The 19,135-nt window shown below is 52.8% G+C and overlaps 2 protein-coding genes across 3 annotated transcripts in view; one reads left to right on the top strand and one right to left on the bottom strand.

Annotated features, from left to right (window-relative positions):
• ACSF2 (acyl-CoA synthetase family member 2) overlaps positions 1 to 19,135 on the bottom strand; it is a 31,555-nt gene that overhangs the window by 2,036 nt on the left and 10,384 nt on the right. The window contains exons 2-11 of the mRNA XM_019981985.2: positions 10,734 to 10,929; positions 10,228 to 10,356; positions 9,932 to 9,985; positions 9,526 to 9,644; positions 9,255 to 9,420; positions 8,623 to 8,718; positions 8,334 to 8,491; positions 7,960 to 8,051; positions 7,578 to 7,654; positions 1,070 to 1,177 (exon numbers count right to left, since the gene is read on the bottom strand). Coding sequence (XP_019837544.1) covers positions 1,070 to 1,177; positions 7,578 to 7,654; positions 7,960 to 8,051; positions 8,334 to 8,491; positions 8,623 to 8,718; positions 9,255 to 9,420; positions 9,526 to 9,644; positions 9,932 to 9,985; positions 10,228 to 10,356; positions 10,734 to 10,929 — 1,195 coding nt within the window. The remainder of the gene's footprint in view (positions 1 to 1,069; positions 1,178 to 7,577; positions 7,655 to 7,959; positions 8,052 to 8,333; positions 8,492 to 8,622; positions 8,719 to 9,254; positions 9,421 to 9,525; positions 9,645 to 9,931; positions 9,986 to 10,227; positions 10,357 to 10,733; positions 10,930 to 19,135) is intronic.
• On the top strand, positions 1,177 to 18,134 carry CHAD (chondroadherin). 2 transcript variants are annotated; one of them, XM_070773292.1, is made up of 4 exons: positions 1,177 to 4,095; positions 6,088 to 6,251; positions 6,518 to 6,663; positions 15,332 to 18,134. In XM_070773292.1, exons 1-3 carry the CDS (start codon positions 3,316 to 3,318, stop codon positions 6,657 to 6,659), a joined length of 1,086 nt encoding a protein of 361 aa, XP_070629393.1. In that variant the 5' UTR covers positions 1,177 to 3,315; the 3' UTR covers positions 6,660 to 6,663; positions 15,332 to 18,134. The 2 variants fall into 2 exon arrangements, with proteins under 2 accessions (XP_070629393.1, XP_019837545.1); XM_019981986.2 differs by lacking the exon at positions 15,332 to 18,134 and adding an exon at positions 6,878 to 7,547.

Consider the following 19,135-nt stretch of genomic DNA (forward strand, 5'->3'; position numbering starts at 1 on the left):
GAATGGAGACGCAGGCTGAGTAGATCTGTCACCAGTTGGGTACCTGAGCTGGGCATGAAAGAACAGTTGAGGCCCAAGTCAGGAGGTGTGGGGGAAACAGAGTGGGTGGGAGCTGCTCAGAGAAGGAGGCCAGAAGGGGGGCCAGGCCAGCTAAAGAATTATAAACTGTGCAGAAGGAAGGGAGTCTCCTCTTACTTCCCACTAAGCAGTAAATAAAGAAGCCAAAGAGGGTGGCAGAGCAGGGCCACATGAACAGGAGAGGCGGCAGACAGGTAGAATCTGAAAGCCTGGTCGAGAAATGAGCCACAACCGTTGGCAAGGAAAGCTTAGCCCTTGTGCCTCGTGTCTGCATCTGTGAAATGGGGAGAACCGCACCCGGCCTGTCTGCCTCACAGGCGGGCCTCTCAGTGAGTGACACATGGAACACGGCAGACACATGGGAGGGACTGGTGTCACTGCACACTGACTTTAGGGAGGAGAGAGGTTGGCCCCAGGGGAAGCACATTGGCAGTAATCCCAGAGGGGCGAGGTACAAGGCGGGAGGGGAAGGTACAAGGCGGGTACGCTGGCATAAAGCATCAGCAGTGGAGGCTGGGAATTTGAGAGTGAAAGGTGCTCTGGGTCAGTCTTCAAGATGCAAGGGACTCCCAGAGGGAGAAGCTATTTGGGAAACTGTTTATGCCAAGCACAAAGAGGAAATCTGCTGAAATGAGGTGGGGAAGGAGGGGAAGGCTATGGGAGAGAAAGAGCTGTGTAGGAAAAATCTCTGTACTCTGGCTCCTCTATGAGGCTGTTCTGGCTGCCCCAAAACAGACAGTGGGCTTGGCAAAAACACACCTCAGACAGGAAGGGAGGCTGCAGAGAAGTTCAGCTGGCAGCTGGCCACTGTTCCAGCTCTTCCCAGTTCAGGCCTCAGCCCACAGAGAAAGCCCCAGGCCAGGCCCAGGAAGACCTCGTGGCTGGGGGTTCTCAGTGTCTGGAGTGAGCTGTTTGGATCTCTAATTGAAAGCAATAAATGTCCCAGGGGCACACCCAGGTGAGTGGTGGGAGGGGGGTGTCTGGGGCCCACCTCTGTGTGAGGCATGACTCTGCCCACACTTTCTGCCTTCTGCTCCACAGTGTCCTCAGTGAAGTTCATGAAGGTCACGGGGCTGTTCTCTGTGGTTCCATAAGCCACCTAGAGGAGCCAGAAAGGGTGTTTGGAACAGAGCCTGGGGAGCAGAAGGATGGGGAAGTTACCCTGAGGGAAGGACCTGGGGTGGGGAGTGGGTTGTGGGGGATGGAAGCAGTTGAACAGTGGGAAAAGAGGCATATTTGGCAGAGGTCAGGGGTCAGGAGGCAAAGGCACTGGATATAGAGTCAGACTAGCTCAACTAGCAGGGGGCCCAGGTCTGAAATAAAATTGAGAGCAGGGAAGACATTCTCTTCCAGCCGGGCTCTCAGTCTTCCTGGTTCCTTGGAGCAACCACATGGTTTAGCCTGTGGCTCCCAGTTACCAACATCTCAGCTTCCCCACCCCATCCCCAGGCTGTCTTAACACCCCCTTCCCGATTTCAGGCCACAGCATCCCCTGCCCCTTCTTTCCAAGCTGAAGAATCCATAAATTTGATGAGAAAGCCAGCCTGCCTTGGCCCAGACAGGAGCTACACAGATACCAGCCACCTACCCCTATCCTGCCCCATCCACTCGAAACCCGGGATAAATGCCTGGTCTTGGGGTAGGGTGCCCCCCCCTTCAAATTCTGGAAAGTTTCCTGTAAATTTGTTTTGCTCAAAATAAAAATACAGCCAAAGCAAGGGTTTACAAAGCCAGTGGCACACACCCCAGCCCCCCTTCTAGTGGTTGGAACATCCTGAGCAACAGAAAAGCAGCAGTCAGCCTTGGAGGAATACCACAAGACAGTGTTCTGGCCCAAGTATGACCCCCATCCAGAGGCAATGGCTGGAAGGGGCTTAGGACGGCAGGCTTCCGCACCTGAGCACCGCATGAAGGGAGAGGGGCTGGGGAGGTTCCTTCCAGCCAGCAAAGACACCAGACCTTTGTTCGTCCGTTCATCCTTCAGCCCTCCCCTCCCCTCCTGTGTTAGTGGGCATGAATCAGGCATAGCTGGGGTCTGGCAAGACTTGGGGTCTGGTTTCTCTTCGCACCCCCCAACACAGACAAGAACTCCTACCAGTCAGCCCAGAGCTTGCTTTGGGGCCAGAGCTGTGACTCTGCCTACCCACCCTCCCGTTTCCACAGGAACCCAGACACCGTGGCTGACAAGTAGACACACAGAGACCCAGTTGGCTGAGGTAGGGCTGCCCACAGGACCTGGGGTCGTGAAGCCTGAGCTGTTGGGACCCAGCCCTCTCACCCACCCTTACAGTCCTGGGGCCACTGCCCGGGTGTGGCTTCTGCCAGGTACACCTTGGCGCCACTCTGGCCACCACCCCTAGAGAACCACCCCCCACAAAGGGTCCTGACCACTGCAGGGTGGGGTAGGTATGAGGAGATGTGGACATTTTAGGGAGATTAGGGAGGGGGGAAGACAGAGCCACCGTGCCTGTGGTCTTTAGGTGTTTGCTGAGGCCTGTGGGTCATCCCCTCGCCGCCAGTTCCCACTTTTCTGGTTGCCTTCAGTCGTGGCAAAGGGATACAGGGGGTGCAGGGGACAGAAAGCCAGCTTGAGGCTGGGAGAGAGAGGCCAGGGCCAGTCGAGGGCGGGGAGGAGCTCCACCTTCTCGAGAGCAGCTGGAGCGGGGAGCCCGACGCCAGGGTGGCTCTCACGCTCCGCCGGCGCTGCACAAGAGCCCCATTAAAGCGCCGCCGGCCGGCGACCGCGGCGAGACTCGCGTCCGGCTGCCAGGCCCTGCTTCCTCCCTCGCTGGGTCCAGGGCACGCGGCCGAGGGCGTCTGGGGGGAGGCGTGGAGGCTCAGACTTGAGCAAACAAATAAGTTCGGGGGCTGCCCCTCTCCCCGACTAGGGAGTAAACTTGGGTCCTGGACACACCCATACCCTCCCCCGCCCCGGGCGGAGAGGAGATGGGGTGGGCAGGGAGCGGGTCCGAGGGCAGGGAGACAGGGGCCCGAGCTAGGGGCCGAGGTTCAGGGCCAGTGCGGCCCCCCGCAGAGTCCCCAGGGTGGGAGGGCCCTTCCCCGTCGAGGGCAGGGGCGCAGCTCTGGGCGGGAGGGAGTTAACCCGGTGGCCTCCGGCTCCACGTAGGAGCTGGCTCTGGCTGCCGGCTGCGGTCAGGGCCACCATATAAATAGGGCGGGAGACCGAGCGCTGAGGACTTGCCGCTGCCCCCTGCCTTGGCCCCAGACGTCCTGGCCATGGCCCGCCCGATGCTCCTGCTCAGCCTCAGCCTGGGCCTCCTGGCCAGCCTGCTGCCTGCGCTGGCCGCCTGCCCCCAGAACTGCCACTGCCACAGCGACCTGCAGCACGTCATCTGCGACAAGGTGGGGCTGCAGAAGATCCCCAAGGTGTCAGAGAAGACCAAGCTGCTTAACCTCCAGCGCAACAACTTCCCTGTGCTGGCAGCCAACTCATTTCGGGCCATGCCCAACCTCGTGTCGCTGCACCTGCAGCACTGTCAGATCCGCGAGGTGGCCGCTGGCGCCTTCCGAGGCCTCAAGCAGCTCATCTACCTGTACCTGTCCCATAACGACATCCGCGTGCTGCGTGCCGGTGCCTTTGACGACCTGACCGAGCTCACCTACCTCTACCTGGACCACAATAAGGTGACGGAGCTGCCCCGGGGGCTGCTCTCCCCTCTGGTCAACCTTTTCATCCTGCAGCTCAACAACAACAAGATCCGAGAGCTGCGCTCAGGTGCCTTCCAGGGCGCCAAGGACCTGCGCTGGCTCTACCTGTCGGAAAACTCACTCAGTTCCCTGCAGCCCGGCGCTCTGGACGACGTGGAAAACCTTGCCAAGTTCTACCTGGACAGGAACCAGCTGTCCAGCTACCCCTCAGCTGCTCTGAGCAAGCTGAGGGTGGTGGAGGAGCTGAAGCTGTCCCACAATCCCCTGAAAAGCATTCCCGATAATGCCTTCCAGTCCTTCGGCAGATACCTGGAGACGCTCTGGCTGGACAACACCAACCTGGAGAAGGTGAGCTCCTGCTTGCGGGGCTGTGCCCTGGCTCCTTCTTCACTGCCAGGAGGCCCGGGGATCCAGGGCCACAGCTGGGCACCATCCCCTCTCCCCTAAAATTCCTCTACCAGTGGCTGTCTCCAAGGTGTGGAGCTCTGTCCTCATCTTATCGCTGCTGCTAAGTCGCTTCAGTCGTGTCCGACTCTGTGCAACCCCATAGACGGCAGCCCACCAGGCTCCCCTGTCCTTGGGATTCTCCAGGCAAGAATACTGGAGTGGGTTGCCATTTCCTTCTCCAATGCATGCATGCATGCTAAGTCGCTTCAGTCTTCTTATCATGTCCCCACCCCAAATCCTGCCCTGCTGTCCCTGTCCTAAGTCTCAGCCACTACCCTCCTAAGATTCCTACTTATAAACAGAGTTAGGCTGTCCTGGCCCCACCAATGGCCCCCAGGAGGCATATCCAGGGCCCTCAACCCCCCTGCTGTGCGCAGAAGCCACCTCTTCCTGTTAGGCCTTTCACCCCTCCTCTGCTGTTTTTTTCCTGCCTCCAGTAAACCTACCACCCCATAAAGGGAGGTTTGTTTATTGAGAAGCCTTCCAGAGGAGCTGGGCAAATCAGGCCCACAAAGAGACCCTGTTCCTGGTGGGGAGTGTGCATGAGTGCTAAGGTGGAGTGGGGGGCTGGGGAATGAGCAGGGAGCACATAACTGAGGAAGACCGCCTCCATGCCTCCCAGAGGCCCTGGTGGATCCCCCACCCCACCCCCAGTCCACACACATACATTCCACTGCATTCTCAGGGTCATTTCAGCTGAGTGGGGACCATGGACCAGGGGCCTGCCCCAGGCTGCAGGCATGGCATCCATGGGTTCTATGAAGGGGAAAAGGCAAGAGCCACTCACTACTGTCAACCTTCGGCACAAGGACCCTAGGTGTCTCCCCACAGGCAAGATTGGCCATGCCTCACTGTGCCCCAGACCACTCACTGCCCTTTGCCCACCCTGGTCACCAGACCCATCTCCTGACTTTGTCCTCCCTCAGATGCCCAGTGCCTGGCCAGGTGCTGCTGCCTTGGGTCAGGGTGGAATCCCTTCTTGGGACTAGAAAATTGCTCTGGCGCAGGGGCTTCACCAGGAGGTTTGGGCAGGAAACAGGGTAAGGTGGGAAGATAGATCAGAACAGTCTGAATACCAGGGAGGTTCACACCCTTCCCTGGACCACAGGCACAGAGATGAGGGCAGAATCATACCTGGATAGCAACCGGCCTTCATCTGGGCGGACAGAGCCTGCCCGAGCCTGCCCTTCTTCAGCCCCGAACACTCCCCAGCTGAAGTCACAGTCCCCTGTGGCCCATTATTGCCAGCGTGGCCTTTCAGTGGGAAGTACAGCGGGGAAGCAGGGGCTCATTTGGGGCAGGCGAGGCCAGGCAGGAACTGTGACGTCTGGGCCAAGATGTGGGCACCAATAGAATGTTTCCTCTGGAGCCAGCCAGCCTGGCCCAAGACTCCACCAAGGTGGCTCCACAAATAGTGCCTGGCAGGCAGTGCGGGAGCAGGGAGGACAAAGCTGGGGGCATGCAGGACCCTGGGGCTGTGGGGAGCCTGGGCCCACGGCCCATCCCACCAAACACTGGCCAGCTTCACTCTGTGCCAGCTTGGGCCACTGAGGCCAAACTCTGGCTGCCTCCCCAGTCCCAGTGTTTGCACGGGGAGCACGGTGCCAGAGGAAAAGGAGCTAGAAGTGGCCCTGCAGCTACTGTTGACTCCCTAGTGCCACCCTGAGCAAGGGACTTAACCTTGCCCTGCAATCTACATATTGAAAATAACACTACCTAGCTCAGCAGACCATTGTATGGATTAGATCTTCTGAGAAAACCTAGTCACGCTGTGAACCTGCTCAGGGCACCACTGCTTGCATTCGGGGTGGACCCTGCCCCGTGGGAGCATAGAGCTGGGAGAGGCTGGACACTGGGACTGAGCTGCTCACTCACACCCACCCTGCTCCCTAGTTTTCTGACGGTGCCTTCCTGGGTGTGACCACGCTGAAACATGTCCATCTGGAGAACAACCGCCTGCACCAGCTGCCCTCCAACTTCCCCTTTGACAGCCTGGAGACCCTCACCCTCACCAACAACCCCTGGAAGTGTACCTGCCAGCTCCGGGGCCTTCGGAGGTGAGAGGGCCCCAGTAGTACCCCTAGAGGCCATCCTCCTGTGATGGAGTGGAGACATACTGACCCTGCACTAAGACATCCTAGGCATATGTCCTAGATTTGCTCCCTAAGAGGTGTGGGACGCTGGGCACTTCCCCATTTGTAAAATGAAGATGACAGTTCCAGACTACCCCAAAGCAAAGTCAACCTGACCCCATGGTTCACTGTCTTTACCTCCAGTACTCTTCCATCCCTTCCCCAACCCCAGCAACTCTCTGTCTCTCCAGGTGGCTGGAAGCTAAGACCTCTCGCCCTGATGCCACTTGTGCATCACCCGCCAAGTTCAGGGGCCAGCACATTCGTGACACGGACGCCTTCCGCGGCTGCAAGTTCCCCACCAAGAGGTCCAAGAAAGCCGGCCGCCATTAAACAGGTGGGGTCCAATGGGCATGGCCCCTATTCTCTCTCTGGAGACTCTGGAATTGAGGAGGGTGTCCCAGGATACTTCCATTTTTACAGGGAAAGGAGGGGAGGACTGGGGCTCCCTCCTCTAAGGGGGAAAATGATACCTCCTAGGACTCCCACCATTCTCTCCGAACAGCATCTAGACTGTTGGCGTCCTGACACCAGTCCTTGCCTCACCACAGGTCCTGACCCAGCCAGTCCTGGTGACTGGCCTCTGCCTTCTGCCGGAGAAACTACTGATCCTCTCACCTCTGACTCCCATCTTCTCCCAACACCCTCTGCTGATACATAGATCTGTTCACACCTAGACATGTCCTGGCAGGGCACCCGGGCACTCCAGCACAAACCCAGCTCCACTTGATGCTGAGAGCTCCAGCACGCCTGGCCTCACGGCCACAGCTCCTCTCAGAGAAGCTGTTGCTAAGACCCCCAAGTCCATTAGGACCAGAACAGGGTGACCATCAGGATGGCCACCCTTCCAGAATCCTCCTCTTGATTTCCCTTTCCCTGTCATTTGGAAACAAACATCAGATCCTTGCCCTACCCCTTGCTCCTAGGAAGGGTCTGAAGCCCCTACCCTCAACTCTGCCAGCCCCCACCTGCCAGGACACTGGTGCTTTGCCACACATCCTCCCACGCTGCATTTCTTCCCCAGATTTCTATAAATTTATGTATGTATAATATTTACTCCCCTGTCACCTGTCTTTGTGACTTGAGAGCTATTGATGAGGTCAGACTGCAGTTTCTCACATCTGCTTTCTAGAAGGAGGGCCAGCCGAAGGGTCTTCCTTGGAGACCCAGGCTGGACTCCTCGACACATCCAGCAATCTGTTCTTGCCCAGCCCTGGCCTGCCCTCCACCCCAGCCCCTGCCTCTACTTACCACTAGCTCCTTCATGTTCAGCTTGTTGATGATGGCTCTGATCAGCTCTGGGGGTGCAGGAGACCCAGCAATCACACCTGAATCGGAGAGAGGGCTGACACAGCTCCCACCTTCTCCAGGTCCAGTAGACTCCCATTCACCTGTAGCCCTTTTTAGGAAATAACATTCCCTTTGCTTCCCAACCCTGGACTTGTTTCTAGACCTGGCAGCTGTCCTTAGGCTGATGTCTAGGCAGCTGGTCTTAGGCTGGTGTCTAGGGACATAGAGGATTTCCCTCCCTCCCACCCATGTTTAGTGGCCTTTTTGCCCCTAAATGAAAGATTGGGCACTTATGCAGCTCACTAGGCTAGTCCTGGCCTCACCACTCTTGGCCCCATCCCACCTCCACGCATGGTTGAGATGTCGTAACTGGAGAAGTCTGGTTGGTTCAGAACGTCCACGAACATTGTGGGGGTCCCATACAGGAAGCAGCCTCTGTATAAGGGAGGTGCATCTCAAAATCAGGCTTGGAAGTAGAAGGGAACTTCCTCCTCTCACCCACCAGACTCTAAGCCTACAGTAAGGGCCACGGCTACAACTGTGGGATATAAGCAGAAGCTCCTTGGAGGGAGGGACTGGTCTCCTGAGAATCTCCCACTACCCCATCTCCATTTCTCTTGATTGGAGGGCGGAGACAGCTTGGAAAGGAATCAGGGCCCAGGAGTGAGGAACAGGAGGATCTTATCAGCCCACAGATAGCTGCCCACTGATGCCCACCTTTCTCTGCTGATGGCCTCCAGCGTCTTCTTGCCCTCAAAGACCGGAGAGCACAGGATGAGGGTGACACCGTGCATCAGGCTCACCATTGTGCCCCCCACAGAGCCCAGGCAGTGGTACAGGGGGCTAGGCAGCACTACCCGCGACTCCTCTGGCGTCTGGAGATGGAAGCAGGAGCTGGGTCTATTGTGGGGCCAGAAGCCGAGCTCCTCTAGCCAGAAGGGGGAACCCAGCAAACCCCCACCCCTGCAGGGTGCCAGGAAGCCCTTGCTGGGCCAGCACCCCTCACCTTCTGGTGCAGTCTCAGGCGCTGCCCTATCATGTTGGCGTTGTTGACAATGTTGTAATGGGAGAGTGTGGCCCCCTTGGGGCTGCCGGTTGTCCCCTGACAAGACAAGAAGCTGATAGCTTGGCCTCTTTCATCCCATCCCCTTCCCACCCTGGGCCACGGCATGGAAGAGCACTGGACTGGGAGTCAGGAGACTGAGATTGTTGCCCTAGATCCATTCATTCACTCAGTACATATTTAGCAACTTGCCTTGTGCCTGCACGGTGCCAGGTGTTAGGATTCAGAAATGTGGCAGAGAAGGTCTACTCTCAGGCCACTTATAAGGTGGCTCAGAGGCTCACCAGCAGATGGCCTCTCGGGGTCTCAGTTTCCCCATCTGCCAAATGAGGGGCTCTGACCTGTGGCGGCTCAGCACATCTGCCCCTGTGCTTGGGACAAGAGGGCCAGGGGAGAGGGGCATGTGACAAGGACTCTAGTTGCTGATGTTTTCCAGGGCAGAGGGGACAGCTAGGGCTGGCCGCAGGAGAGTGCTCTACTGATCTCTGCTGCCTCCTTGCTCTCGGGGCGGGTCTCAGGGCAGGCAGGTGTTAGCATGCCAGCCTGGGTTCAGGACCTGGAGATCTCTGCCGTACCGAGGTGAACTGGATGTTGATGGGGTCATGGCAGGACAGGAACTGCTGGGTGTGCCGGAGCCGGGTCAGATTTTGCTCTTGACTGCCAGCTGCCACCACCTCATCTAGAAGCAGTGTCCCTGGCAGATGGGCATCCACCGAGATGACTGTGGTCAGATCTGGAAGCCTGGCGGTGGGGAGCATGATGAGAGGGATGGCCCACAGAGATGGGTAAGGAGTGAGGGGGCCAGGAAAAGGCATGATGTACCCCTCTCAACCCAGACACCCCCACCTCTGACTCTTCAAGGCCCCTGGCTGGGCCTTCTCCACCTCTGGACAGATCTGCTTCAGGATGTTGTAGTATTGCTGAGTCTTGAATTGCTTGGGAAATACGAGGGCTTTGCAGCCCACCTGTAGAAGGGGAGCCCCCCACCACGGTCAGCAGGAAGCCCCAGCCTGGGAATGTGGTAGAGTCCTGACAGTTGCTCTCTCTCCCATACACACAGCCACCACCCCCGACACACACACTAGCCTGTATGACCTACCATCCCCTCCTCCCACCCACTGCCTGAAGAAGGACAGACTCAGGGTGTTCCCTGTGCATGCCCCCCACCCCTCTCAGCCTTCTGTGACAACTGGAAGCCCCCTGTGCTAGGTACTAGCTGGCTTCTCCCACAGTACCCAAGGAATGGGCCCACCTTCTTGAGGGCATACTCCAGCTCCATAGCCTGGTACGCTGGATTCACAGATACCTGGTGGAGACAGTGAGGGCACGTCACGTGTCCTGGGCAGATGCTGCCATTTGCAGCCCCTCCACCCTCAGAGGCAGCACCCTGTACCTTCAGGCTTCCCTGGTGGGCTTCAGCAGAAAGCACTAGCTGGTCTGAAACCAGCCAGGCACTGGTGTGATTCTGGGGCTGAGGGTCCAGGGAGCTCCCCTGAATGATGCCCTCCCCCCTGCATACCCAGCTATGCCAGGTAATCCCCTCCTCACCAGAATGATGCCAGCCTGGGCTGTGGCCAGCTGCATGAGTACCCATGCATAGGAGTTGGGTCCCCACATGCCCAGCCGGTCACCCTTGCGGAGGCCGATACTCAAGAGCCCAGAAGCAGCTTTATCCACCTGGAGTAAACAGAAGGGGAACAGAGGAGTGAGATGCAGGTGAGCAGAAAGGAGCCCATGAGTCTGACTTTAACCTTTGGCCCAGGGGTTCACATCAGAAGCACTTGGGAATGAGGGACAGGCAGATACGCAGGCCTGAGGTCTGGAGGGGGACTTGGGAACATGCATAGTTAACCAGTGTCCCAGAAATGACTGATGCAGGAGGCACCTGGACCTCCTCTGCCTCGGCCCTGCCCTCCTCTCCTGACATTCCTTGGGGTCTCTCAGGCAGCCCCAGCACCCTGCCCCATAGCCAGGCACCACCCTTGCAGCTCCACCAAGCTTGGCACCTGGGGGCCAGCACCTGCCCACTTTGAAGGTTCAAAGTCAGGACCCACCTCCTCCTTGAGTTGGGCAAAGGTCAACCTGATGTTTTCATGGTGGACAACCAAGGCCTCCTGGTCTGGGACCCTCTGTGCTGTGGCATCCAGGCACCGCCCCACGGTCTTGTTACTGAGGTGCAATCCGACGTGGCCCTGGACATAGCTGAAGCCTCCGACGGGCAAGGGGACGGTGTGATCCAGCTCTCCTGAACTGTGGGAAGAGGGGCTATGCGCTCAACTGCACCAAGCCAGGCCTCCCTGGAACCAAAGGCTGGCACATCATGCTAGGAAGCAGGTTGCATACAACGTGTGCAGGAAACTCCAGAAACTGTCTGATCTGCCCTATCGCCAGGGACCTATTTAACATAGGAGCTACTTTGCCCTTGGGAAATCAAAACCTGGATGCTGACCTCTGTCCCTAATCAGAGAGAAGGTTCTCCCCAGCCTACTCCTCAGTTTCCACTCAGTACCAAGGGTCTGGAGCCTTGGTATCCAAACCCTGGAAAGGGACTCTAAGGTCAGTCATGCTGAGAGGTAGCCTGGGCGGGCTGGGAATGGCCTCATTCTAGACACCACTTCCTCCTGGTAAAAAGACCCCTGGGTATCTGTCAAAACCCACAGAATAATCTAACACAAGGACTAAACCCTGATGTAAACTTGGACCATGGTCAACAATACTGTGCCATGCGTGCATGTGTGCTAAGTTGCTTCAGTCTAGTCTGACTCTGTGACCCTATGAACTGTAGCCCCCCGGGCTCCTCTGTCCATGACATTCTCCAGGCAAGAATACTGGAGTCAGTTGTTGTGCCCTCCCTCCAGGGGATCTTCCTGACTCAGGGGTTGAACCTGTGTCTCTTACACTGGTGGGCAGGTTCTTTACCACTAGTGCCACCTGGGAAGCCAATAATGTACCATACTAGTTCACTAATTGTAATGTGCCATACGAATGCAGATGTTAATATCAGAGAAACAGTGCCAGGGATGGGGTCGGGGGTGGGCATAATGAACTGCATGTATGATCTACTCAGTTATTCTGTAACTAAAACTGTTATGAATTATTAAAACAATTAATTATTATTTTTTTAAAAAAAGGTCCCCAGAAGTCTAAGTATCATAAGCTTAGGCCTGCTTATGCCTATTTGCCAGACCTGGGTGACAGGTGCTGGGCTCCCATCCAGGCCCAGAGAAGTATATGACAGCTCTCAGACCCTGTTCTCATCCGAGAGGGCATGCTCCAGATCCAGGCTTTCCAGACCACCACCCCAGGGTGGTGTGGGCCCTGGGGGCCCTTCCTGATGATTCAGTCCTACAGTTGCTGAGCTGAAAAGGCCAATCCTAATTGTCACCGATTGGCTGCTTCTGGCTTATGAGGGAGAATTTCTGGACGGAATAAAGTATGCAGGGCAGAGGGGAGCAAAACTGGGTTTCCCTATAAATGAGAGAGGAGACCTCACGTCACATGAGGGTGTGTCCCAGTGCAGGCTGATGGGTAGGTTGTCCTGACTTCAATAAAGATGAGTCACAAACTGGAGAGCGAGTGAGCACTGGATGGAGCTGGGGGCCTGAGGTCTCATCCCAAGTGTGCCACTGGCTGGGTGGGAGATTGTCACAAACACCTTCGGTGTCCCTTGACATGTGTCCTCAGCACATTTCTAGTTTCACTGATAGGGCAGTGTCTTGTGGTTCTGTCCTCAGGGACTCCCTCAAGTTTCTCCTTCTGTGGCTGGGCGGTTCTGGGAGGCATCAAGCCTGGGGGCGGGGGGGGGGTGCGGTAAGATCCTGGTTGCCCACACACGCCCCAAATTGACTTCTTGTCTCCTCTCCATACTCCCTCACTCCTGCTTCCCAGGATCACAAATAAACCACCTGCACCCATGTACCTGTTCTCAAGAAAATCCAAGTGAAGATACCTGTGTCTTCTCCTCTCTGGGCCTCAGCCTCCCCACCTATAAAGTCTGAGGACTTGGATCTGTGGTTATCCTCAAAGGGATACTATCTAGATCACCTCCCTGGGCAATCTTCTCAAAGATTGTAGTGAGCCACCTAAGCCAGCTGGTTTCCTCAGGTGTGCTAGGACAGAAAACAGCCAGAAGTCACAGGCCTCTGAAGCCCTGCCAGCCCCCGCATTCTACCACTCAGGTTGGCAGACCTAAAGAACTACTGAGGTAGTTCCTCGTAGTCACCATGACACCCCTCAAAAGAGACTGTGTACCCAAATCCTTCTCTCACAGGCATAATGTGGAGGGCACTATTTTTGCCCACTAGGAAACAGATGTGCTCCTTTCTTGGGTTTGCCACAGTGATGGGTGTAAGAGCAAGCATGTAGAGAAAACCTGCTTAGGAAGAAAGTCAACACAGGGGAAAGTAGAGAGATGGAAAGACAGAGACAAAAACAGAAACAGCCAGGAAGACCCAGCGACAGACTTAATCTTGAGCTTGTCGAATACCTAGACAGTCACATGTTGAGTCTACCTGCCTCTGGACTTTTCACTGTCACCAGTCAATAAAGTCCCTCCTTGAATTTAAACTAGTTTGGTGAGGGGAGAGAGGAGCTGAATTCCATTTGCAACAACATGGATGAATCCAAAGGACATTATGCTTAAGGGAAATAAGCCGGAAGCAGAAAGTCTAATGTTGCATGATCTTACTTATATATGTAATCTAAAATATGAACAAACATTTAAGCTAGTCTGAGTTGGGTTTCTGTTGCTTACAACTGGTGAATCCAAACTAAATACATTTTTTGCATTCAGTGGTTTACCACTGCCCTTGAAGCCTTGGTAAGCCACCTCCCAACAGCCCAGCATCTGGATTAGAAGGCAGAAAAACACAGATTTCAGCCAGTTTAATGGTCTTGTTGTCAACAAAGCATTAAAAGTGGGGAGCTGGGGCATCTGTTTCACAACACGGATCCCCTTATTCTCAAAATGTCCCAGAGTTCTGTTTGGTGTGGAATATGATTTTCTACACACTCACCATGGTTTTCAGTGGCCTCTTGGAATGCCTAGCTGACAAATCAACAGGTTGATTTATGTGCCCTTCCCTGGTGGCTCAGACAGTAAAGAATCTACCTGCAGTGTGGGAGACCTGGGTTCGATCCCTGGGTTGGGAAGATCCCCTGGCAATCCCAGGCAATACTGGCAACCCACTCCAGTATTCTTGCCTGGAGAATCCCCCAGAGGAGCCTGGTGGGCTATAGTCCATGTGTTCGCAAAGAGTCAGACACAACTGAGGGACTAAGCACAGCATCCCCAAATGTAGTTCAAAAGTGTATTGTCTCCTTTATCTTCACAGCGGCTCTGATAGGTGGAATGACAGAGACTCCCAGTAGCCCCTTCTCCCTTAATAATACACCCTCAGATGTTTACCTGGCCATGGCCATGTGGAATAGACACCACATTTCCAAGCTTCCACAGTAGGTGGTCTGGTTGAAGAATAAAGTCTGGCCAATGGGATTTAAGCAGAGGTTGTGTGTATGTGTGTGCACAGCTTCGGAGAAGAGCCCTTAAAGGGAAGCACATCTTCTCTTTTTCTTTCCTGCTGGCTGGAATGCTGCCTGTGATAGTTCTCTTGGAGCACATGGTGAGCTTGGCATCGCAGAGCAACAAGACAGACGGACATGGAGCCTGACAGCAGGCTGTACCACACCAGCCACACACTGGCCATTTCCCAGAAAAACTCCATCTACTAAAACCATGGTGAGAAGGGGTTTCTCTGATACACACTAAGCCAGTTCTAAAAAATACAGGTGGACGTTATGAACTCTCTTTGTACAGGTAAGGAAACTGAAGTGCAAAGAGGCCAAGTGGGCTGCCTAGCTGGTAAATAGCTGAACCTGAAGTGGAGAATGGAGAATCCAGCACCACTACCCCAGCATGATAGCCTTGCCTGCCCAATTTGGGGAGAAAGGATGAGATGGGCTCTGGATTTAGTCCTTATCTGATCACTAGAGATTGTCTAATCTCAATTTTATTTTTCCACAGTTGTTTACTAATTGAAGCCAAGAAACGGGGACTGGGGTAGGACAAGGTTGAAGTAAAAACAGGTTGCTCCTTCAAAAGATTGAAGAGTTTGAGAAACTCATGTCAAAGCTCATAAATTTAAGAACCACCCATCATTTCAAAAGCCCAAATGCAAACACCATTGATTCTAGTTCTCTCCTTCCTCAAACACACCCAAAACACCTTGAGCAAGAAGGGCGGCCACTTCTTTTTCTATTCTTAAACAAAGTGGCAGATACCCCATTTATACCCGAAAAAGAAACTAGATATGGTTTTAGGAAAAGTTGTCTGTTTGTGGAAAGTTTAAGGAGCTGGAGCAGGACGCCAAGAGTCCCAGGTGCTCCCAACTCAAACAACTAGAGTAAGACTTTAGCTACTTGGAGTGGGTGTTATAAAATGCCAGTTGGGAGTCAGTCAGCTAGGCAGGAGCTGGGAGGGAATGGAGACAAAGCACAGCCGCACCTAAAGGTGTGCGCAGAGAATGGGCATGTGAGAATTCAGGCCTAGATCTGTTGCCAGATCTTATTTCATAAGACAAGTTAGGAAACAAGGGTTACTTAAAAAAATAATTGTTTTGTTTGGCAACTAATGGATCCACTGTTTTGTCTTCAGTGCCTCACAGGGCCTGGAATGTAAGAAGTGCTCAAATGAATAACCAAATGCTTGAATTATAAATAATGCACATAACCCAATTAAAAAATAAGCAAAGGACTTCAGTAGACATTTTTCCAAAGAAGATATATGAATGGCCAACAAGCACATGAAATGTAAACTGAAACCACAATTAAATAGCACTTGGAGACCAGCCCTGGGATTTCTTTGGAAGGACTGATGCTGAGGCTGAAACTCCAGTACTTTGGCCACCTCCTGCGAAGAGTTGACTCATTGGAAAAGACCCTGATGCTGGGAGGGATTGGGGGCAGGAGGAGAAGGGGACGACAGAGGATGAGATGGCTGGATGGCATCACCGACTCGATGCACATGAGTTTGGGTGACCTCCGGGAGTTGGTGATGGACAGGGAGGCCTGGCGTGCTGCGATTCATGGGGTCGCAAGGAGTCGGACACGACTGAGCGACTGAACTGAACTGAACCGAACTGTACCCACTAGGAAGGTATAAACAAGAAACCAGCATAACAAATTTGGGGAGCATGTGGAGAAACTGGAACTCTTTTGCATTGCTGATGGGAATGTAAAGTGGTGCAGCTGCTGTGGAAAACATTTTTGGTGGTTCTCCAAAGAGTTACACATAGAGTTAACATTTGCCCTGGCAATTGTACTCTTAGGCACATACCCAAAAGAAGTGAAAACAAGTGTTCAAAGATTTGTACACAAATGTTTAGAGCATTACTATCCACAATAGTCAAAAAGTGAAAAGAACCTGAATATCCAGCAATGCATAAATGGATAGACAAAATGGGGAATATCTGTACAATGGAATATTATTTGACCATAAGAAGGAATAAAATACTGATACGTGCTACAACACGGATGAACCTTGAAAATACTGTAGTAAGTGAAAGAAGCCAGACACAGAAAATCACATATTGTATAATTTCATTTATGTCATGTTGAGGTTAGGCAAATCTGTAGAGACAAAAAGTAGAGTAAGTGGTTGCTTAGGGCAGAGGGGATGGGAGGATAGAGAGGTGATAGCTCAGGGTGTGACTCACACATATCCATAAACACAATAAAAATGATTGAATTGTACACTTTTTAAAATAATGTACAAAATTCTATTCCTAGGTATACAGCCAAAAGAAATCATATATGTGCCCACCAAAAGACAGGATATTTGCATTTGTATCTCCAATATGGAAACTACCTACTCAATAGTAGAATAGATAAATAAATGGTGATGATTATTTCAATATTATATAGCAATGAGAGCCAATGAACTATGACTACACCCAGAGATATGAATGAAACTCATTAAAAACTGTTAAATGAGAGAAGCCAGACAGGAAAAGGTATATACCATCTGATTCCATTTATATGTACAAAACAGGCAAAACTATTTTCTATGCTGTTAGAAATCAAGGGAGTGGCTCACTAGGTTCTGGTTCTATGGGTGTGTTCAATTTATCAAAAATTTATCAAACAAGTACATAAAATATGTGTAATTTCCTGAATCTATGTTATATTTGAACACAAAGTTAATCAGCTGGCTCAGTGGTAAAGAACCCGCCTGCCAATGTAGAAGATTCAGGAGATGTAGTTCGATCCCTGGGTTGGGAAGATCCCCTGGAGAGGAAAATGGCAATCCATTCCAGGATTCTTGCCTGGGAACTTCCCAGGACAGAGGAGCCTGGTGGGCTACAGTCCATGGAGTCACAAAGAGCCGAACACAATTGAGTGAGCACAATGGTGCACAATAAAGTTAAAAAGAAGAGCTTTCTAGGGCTTAAACCAGTGTTGACAGAAACACAATTCATAAACTAAATTTAGCAACTGACTATGGTATTTACCATCCTGTCAGAAAAATAAAAGCAGCATGTATTGCTTCTCTGCAAAATACATGCATACATTAATAAACAATACTGGGCAAGCCGAGCAAACACATCTGCTTGTGATTTCCATCTTAGAAACTACTCGAGAAAATAAATCAGCCCAGTTTTGAAGGCAGCAGAGTTTTCCTTTCTGAGAGTTCCAGCAGATGAGAAAGCAGTTCTGTGGCCTCTGTGCAGTTCCTGTTAGCCCGTGACTGCTGGGCCAGCCAACTGGTTTCCTACATGGATGCATGTTCCCTACATTCAGCAGAACAGAGCAGGTCAGGACACACTGCTTACTATTTAGAATGTGGCTTACCAGAGGCAAAGCTCTGGCCTTGCTCCAGTGGGAAAACAGGATCCACCAAATAGTTGTCTACTTGCAAATATAATTTACAGGAATGTCTGTAGAGATGTTTATGACAAGTAGGGAGTGTAATGATTCTGATTTATGAAAAAGATGGGCATGTTCAGTGAAGAAGGGCAGAGATGGGTAAATCTCCTGAAGGGCAGTGAACTTACGGAAGTGAGAAAACAGTGAGCGTGTGCCCTGTAATGCTGTCAGGCAAATCATCCCAAGTGTGCGTATCCCTGTCTTACAAATAGAGAAACTGAGAGAGAAGTTAAGCAGCTTGTCCAAGATGCCACCATAAAAGGTGGTAAAAAAAAAGCCTCATCATTCAATCACAAACAGCTTTCCATGAAAAAGATAAGTGCCATTGACACAGGAAACACAAAAATAGCCCAATCCGCCACAAATGCACAGAGGAAAGAAGACAAGTGCCCAGTAAGCAAGATGTCCATGTCACAAAGCAAAACAACCAGGAGAGATCGGCAAAGATGGAAAATATCAATAGTATGATGTCTATGATTTTCAAATGGTGACCAAAAATATGTGTGTGTTTATTAAAAGGTATCTATAAAAAGGATAATTTTTTTATTAATGAGGCTAGAGATTCATTTTCTTAAGTGACCCTATCTGAGTGGGTGGCAACCCTGGGCCTCTTTCTGTATGTTCTTTACACTGCAGCCCATCCACAGCTTCCTTTGAGGTTGCACAGGGCCTAGGGCAGCAAACCTGAAGCTAATGGTGCCACAGGCCCATGGAAAACCACCCCCATTTACTTCCCACCTTCCAGCCCTCAAGCACACACTGGCTCTTTTCCATGACTTACTTGCGGTATCTGATTCATCTTCTTTGCTGCCTCTGAACGCATCTTTCCAGCTCACTTCTAGTCCCAAGCACGATGGCTTTGCACGCTAACTGCACAGTCCTCTGGTTATACTCACCTAGGCACTGCTGTTGGCCCTCCCCCATGTAGCCTAGCCTTCCAGCAGTACCTAGTCAGAAAACACGGTCTGCTTAGCTCAGGGAACTTCTGTGAGCAATTGCAGCACTCTGTGACATTCCAAGGCAGATGACCAAAGTCAGGGCCAGAGGCTCTGTAAGCACCAAGGATCGCAGGTCCTGACAGGGTCAGGCAGAGACCACAGGCAGAGCTGGATGCCGAAGGAGCCACAGAGGCAGGGATGACCACGCCACCTGAGTACATAGGTATGACGATATACTTGGGAGAGAAGCAGTTTGTTTTGCCTCTTATTACATATTACTTCCTGGGCAGAGTTTTTTTGGGATCTGGGCCAGGAGCTTGCAGGTGAACCCTGTTCCTATCAGAAATTGGAATAACCCCAGGTCTTGCACAAGTCCTCTTAATCCTTTCAGAAGCCACCAGGGAGGCATGGTGACTAGATGTGAGGGGCCCATGGACACAGGAACAGCCCCTACACTGAGGCCGACCACTGTTACTCTGGGCAAGGTGCCATGCCAGCCACCAGCAAGAAAGCTTTAATCAATAGTCTGCTTCTGTTTCAAGTCATGGGCTGGCTTCTGCTCCTCCCCTTACAGGCATTTGATGCCAGTCTGGTTC

The sequence above is a fragment of the Bos indicus genome, chromosome 19 (genome assembly GCF_029378745.1).
Source record: "Bos indicus isolate NIAB-ARS_2022 breed Sahiwal x Tharparkar chromosome 19, NIAB-ARS_B.indTharparkar_mat_pri_1.0, whole genome shotgun sequence".
NCBI lineage: Eukaryota > Metazoa > Chordata > Mammalia > Artiodactyla > Bovidae > Bos > Bos indicus.

Coding starts and splice junctions, on each gene's coding strand:
- CHAD (XM_070773292.1), top strand. CDS start 3,316: ATGGCCCGCCCGATGCTCCTGCTCAGCCTCAGCCTGGGCCTCCTGGCC. Junction 4,096..6,087: donor ACAACACCAACCTGGAGAAG/GTGAGCTCCTGC, acceptor CCTGCTCCCTAG/TTTTCTGACGGTGCCTTCCT. Junction 6,252..6,517: donor CAGCTCCGGGGCCTTCGGAG/GTGAGAGGGCCC, acceptor CTGTCTCTCCAG/GTGGCTGGAAGCTAAGACCT.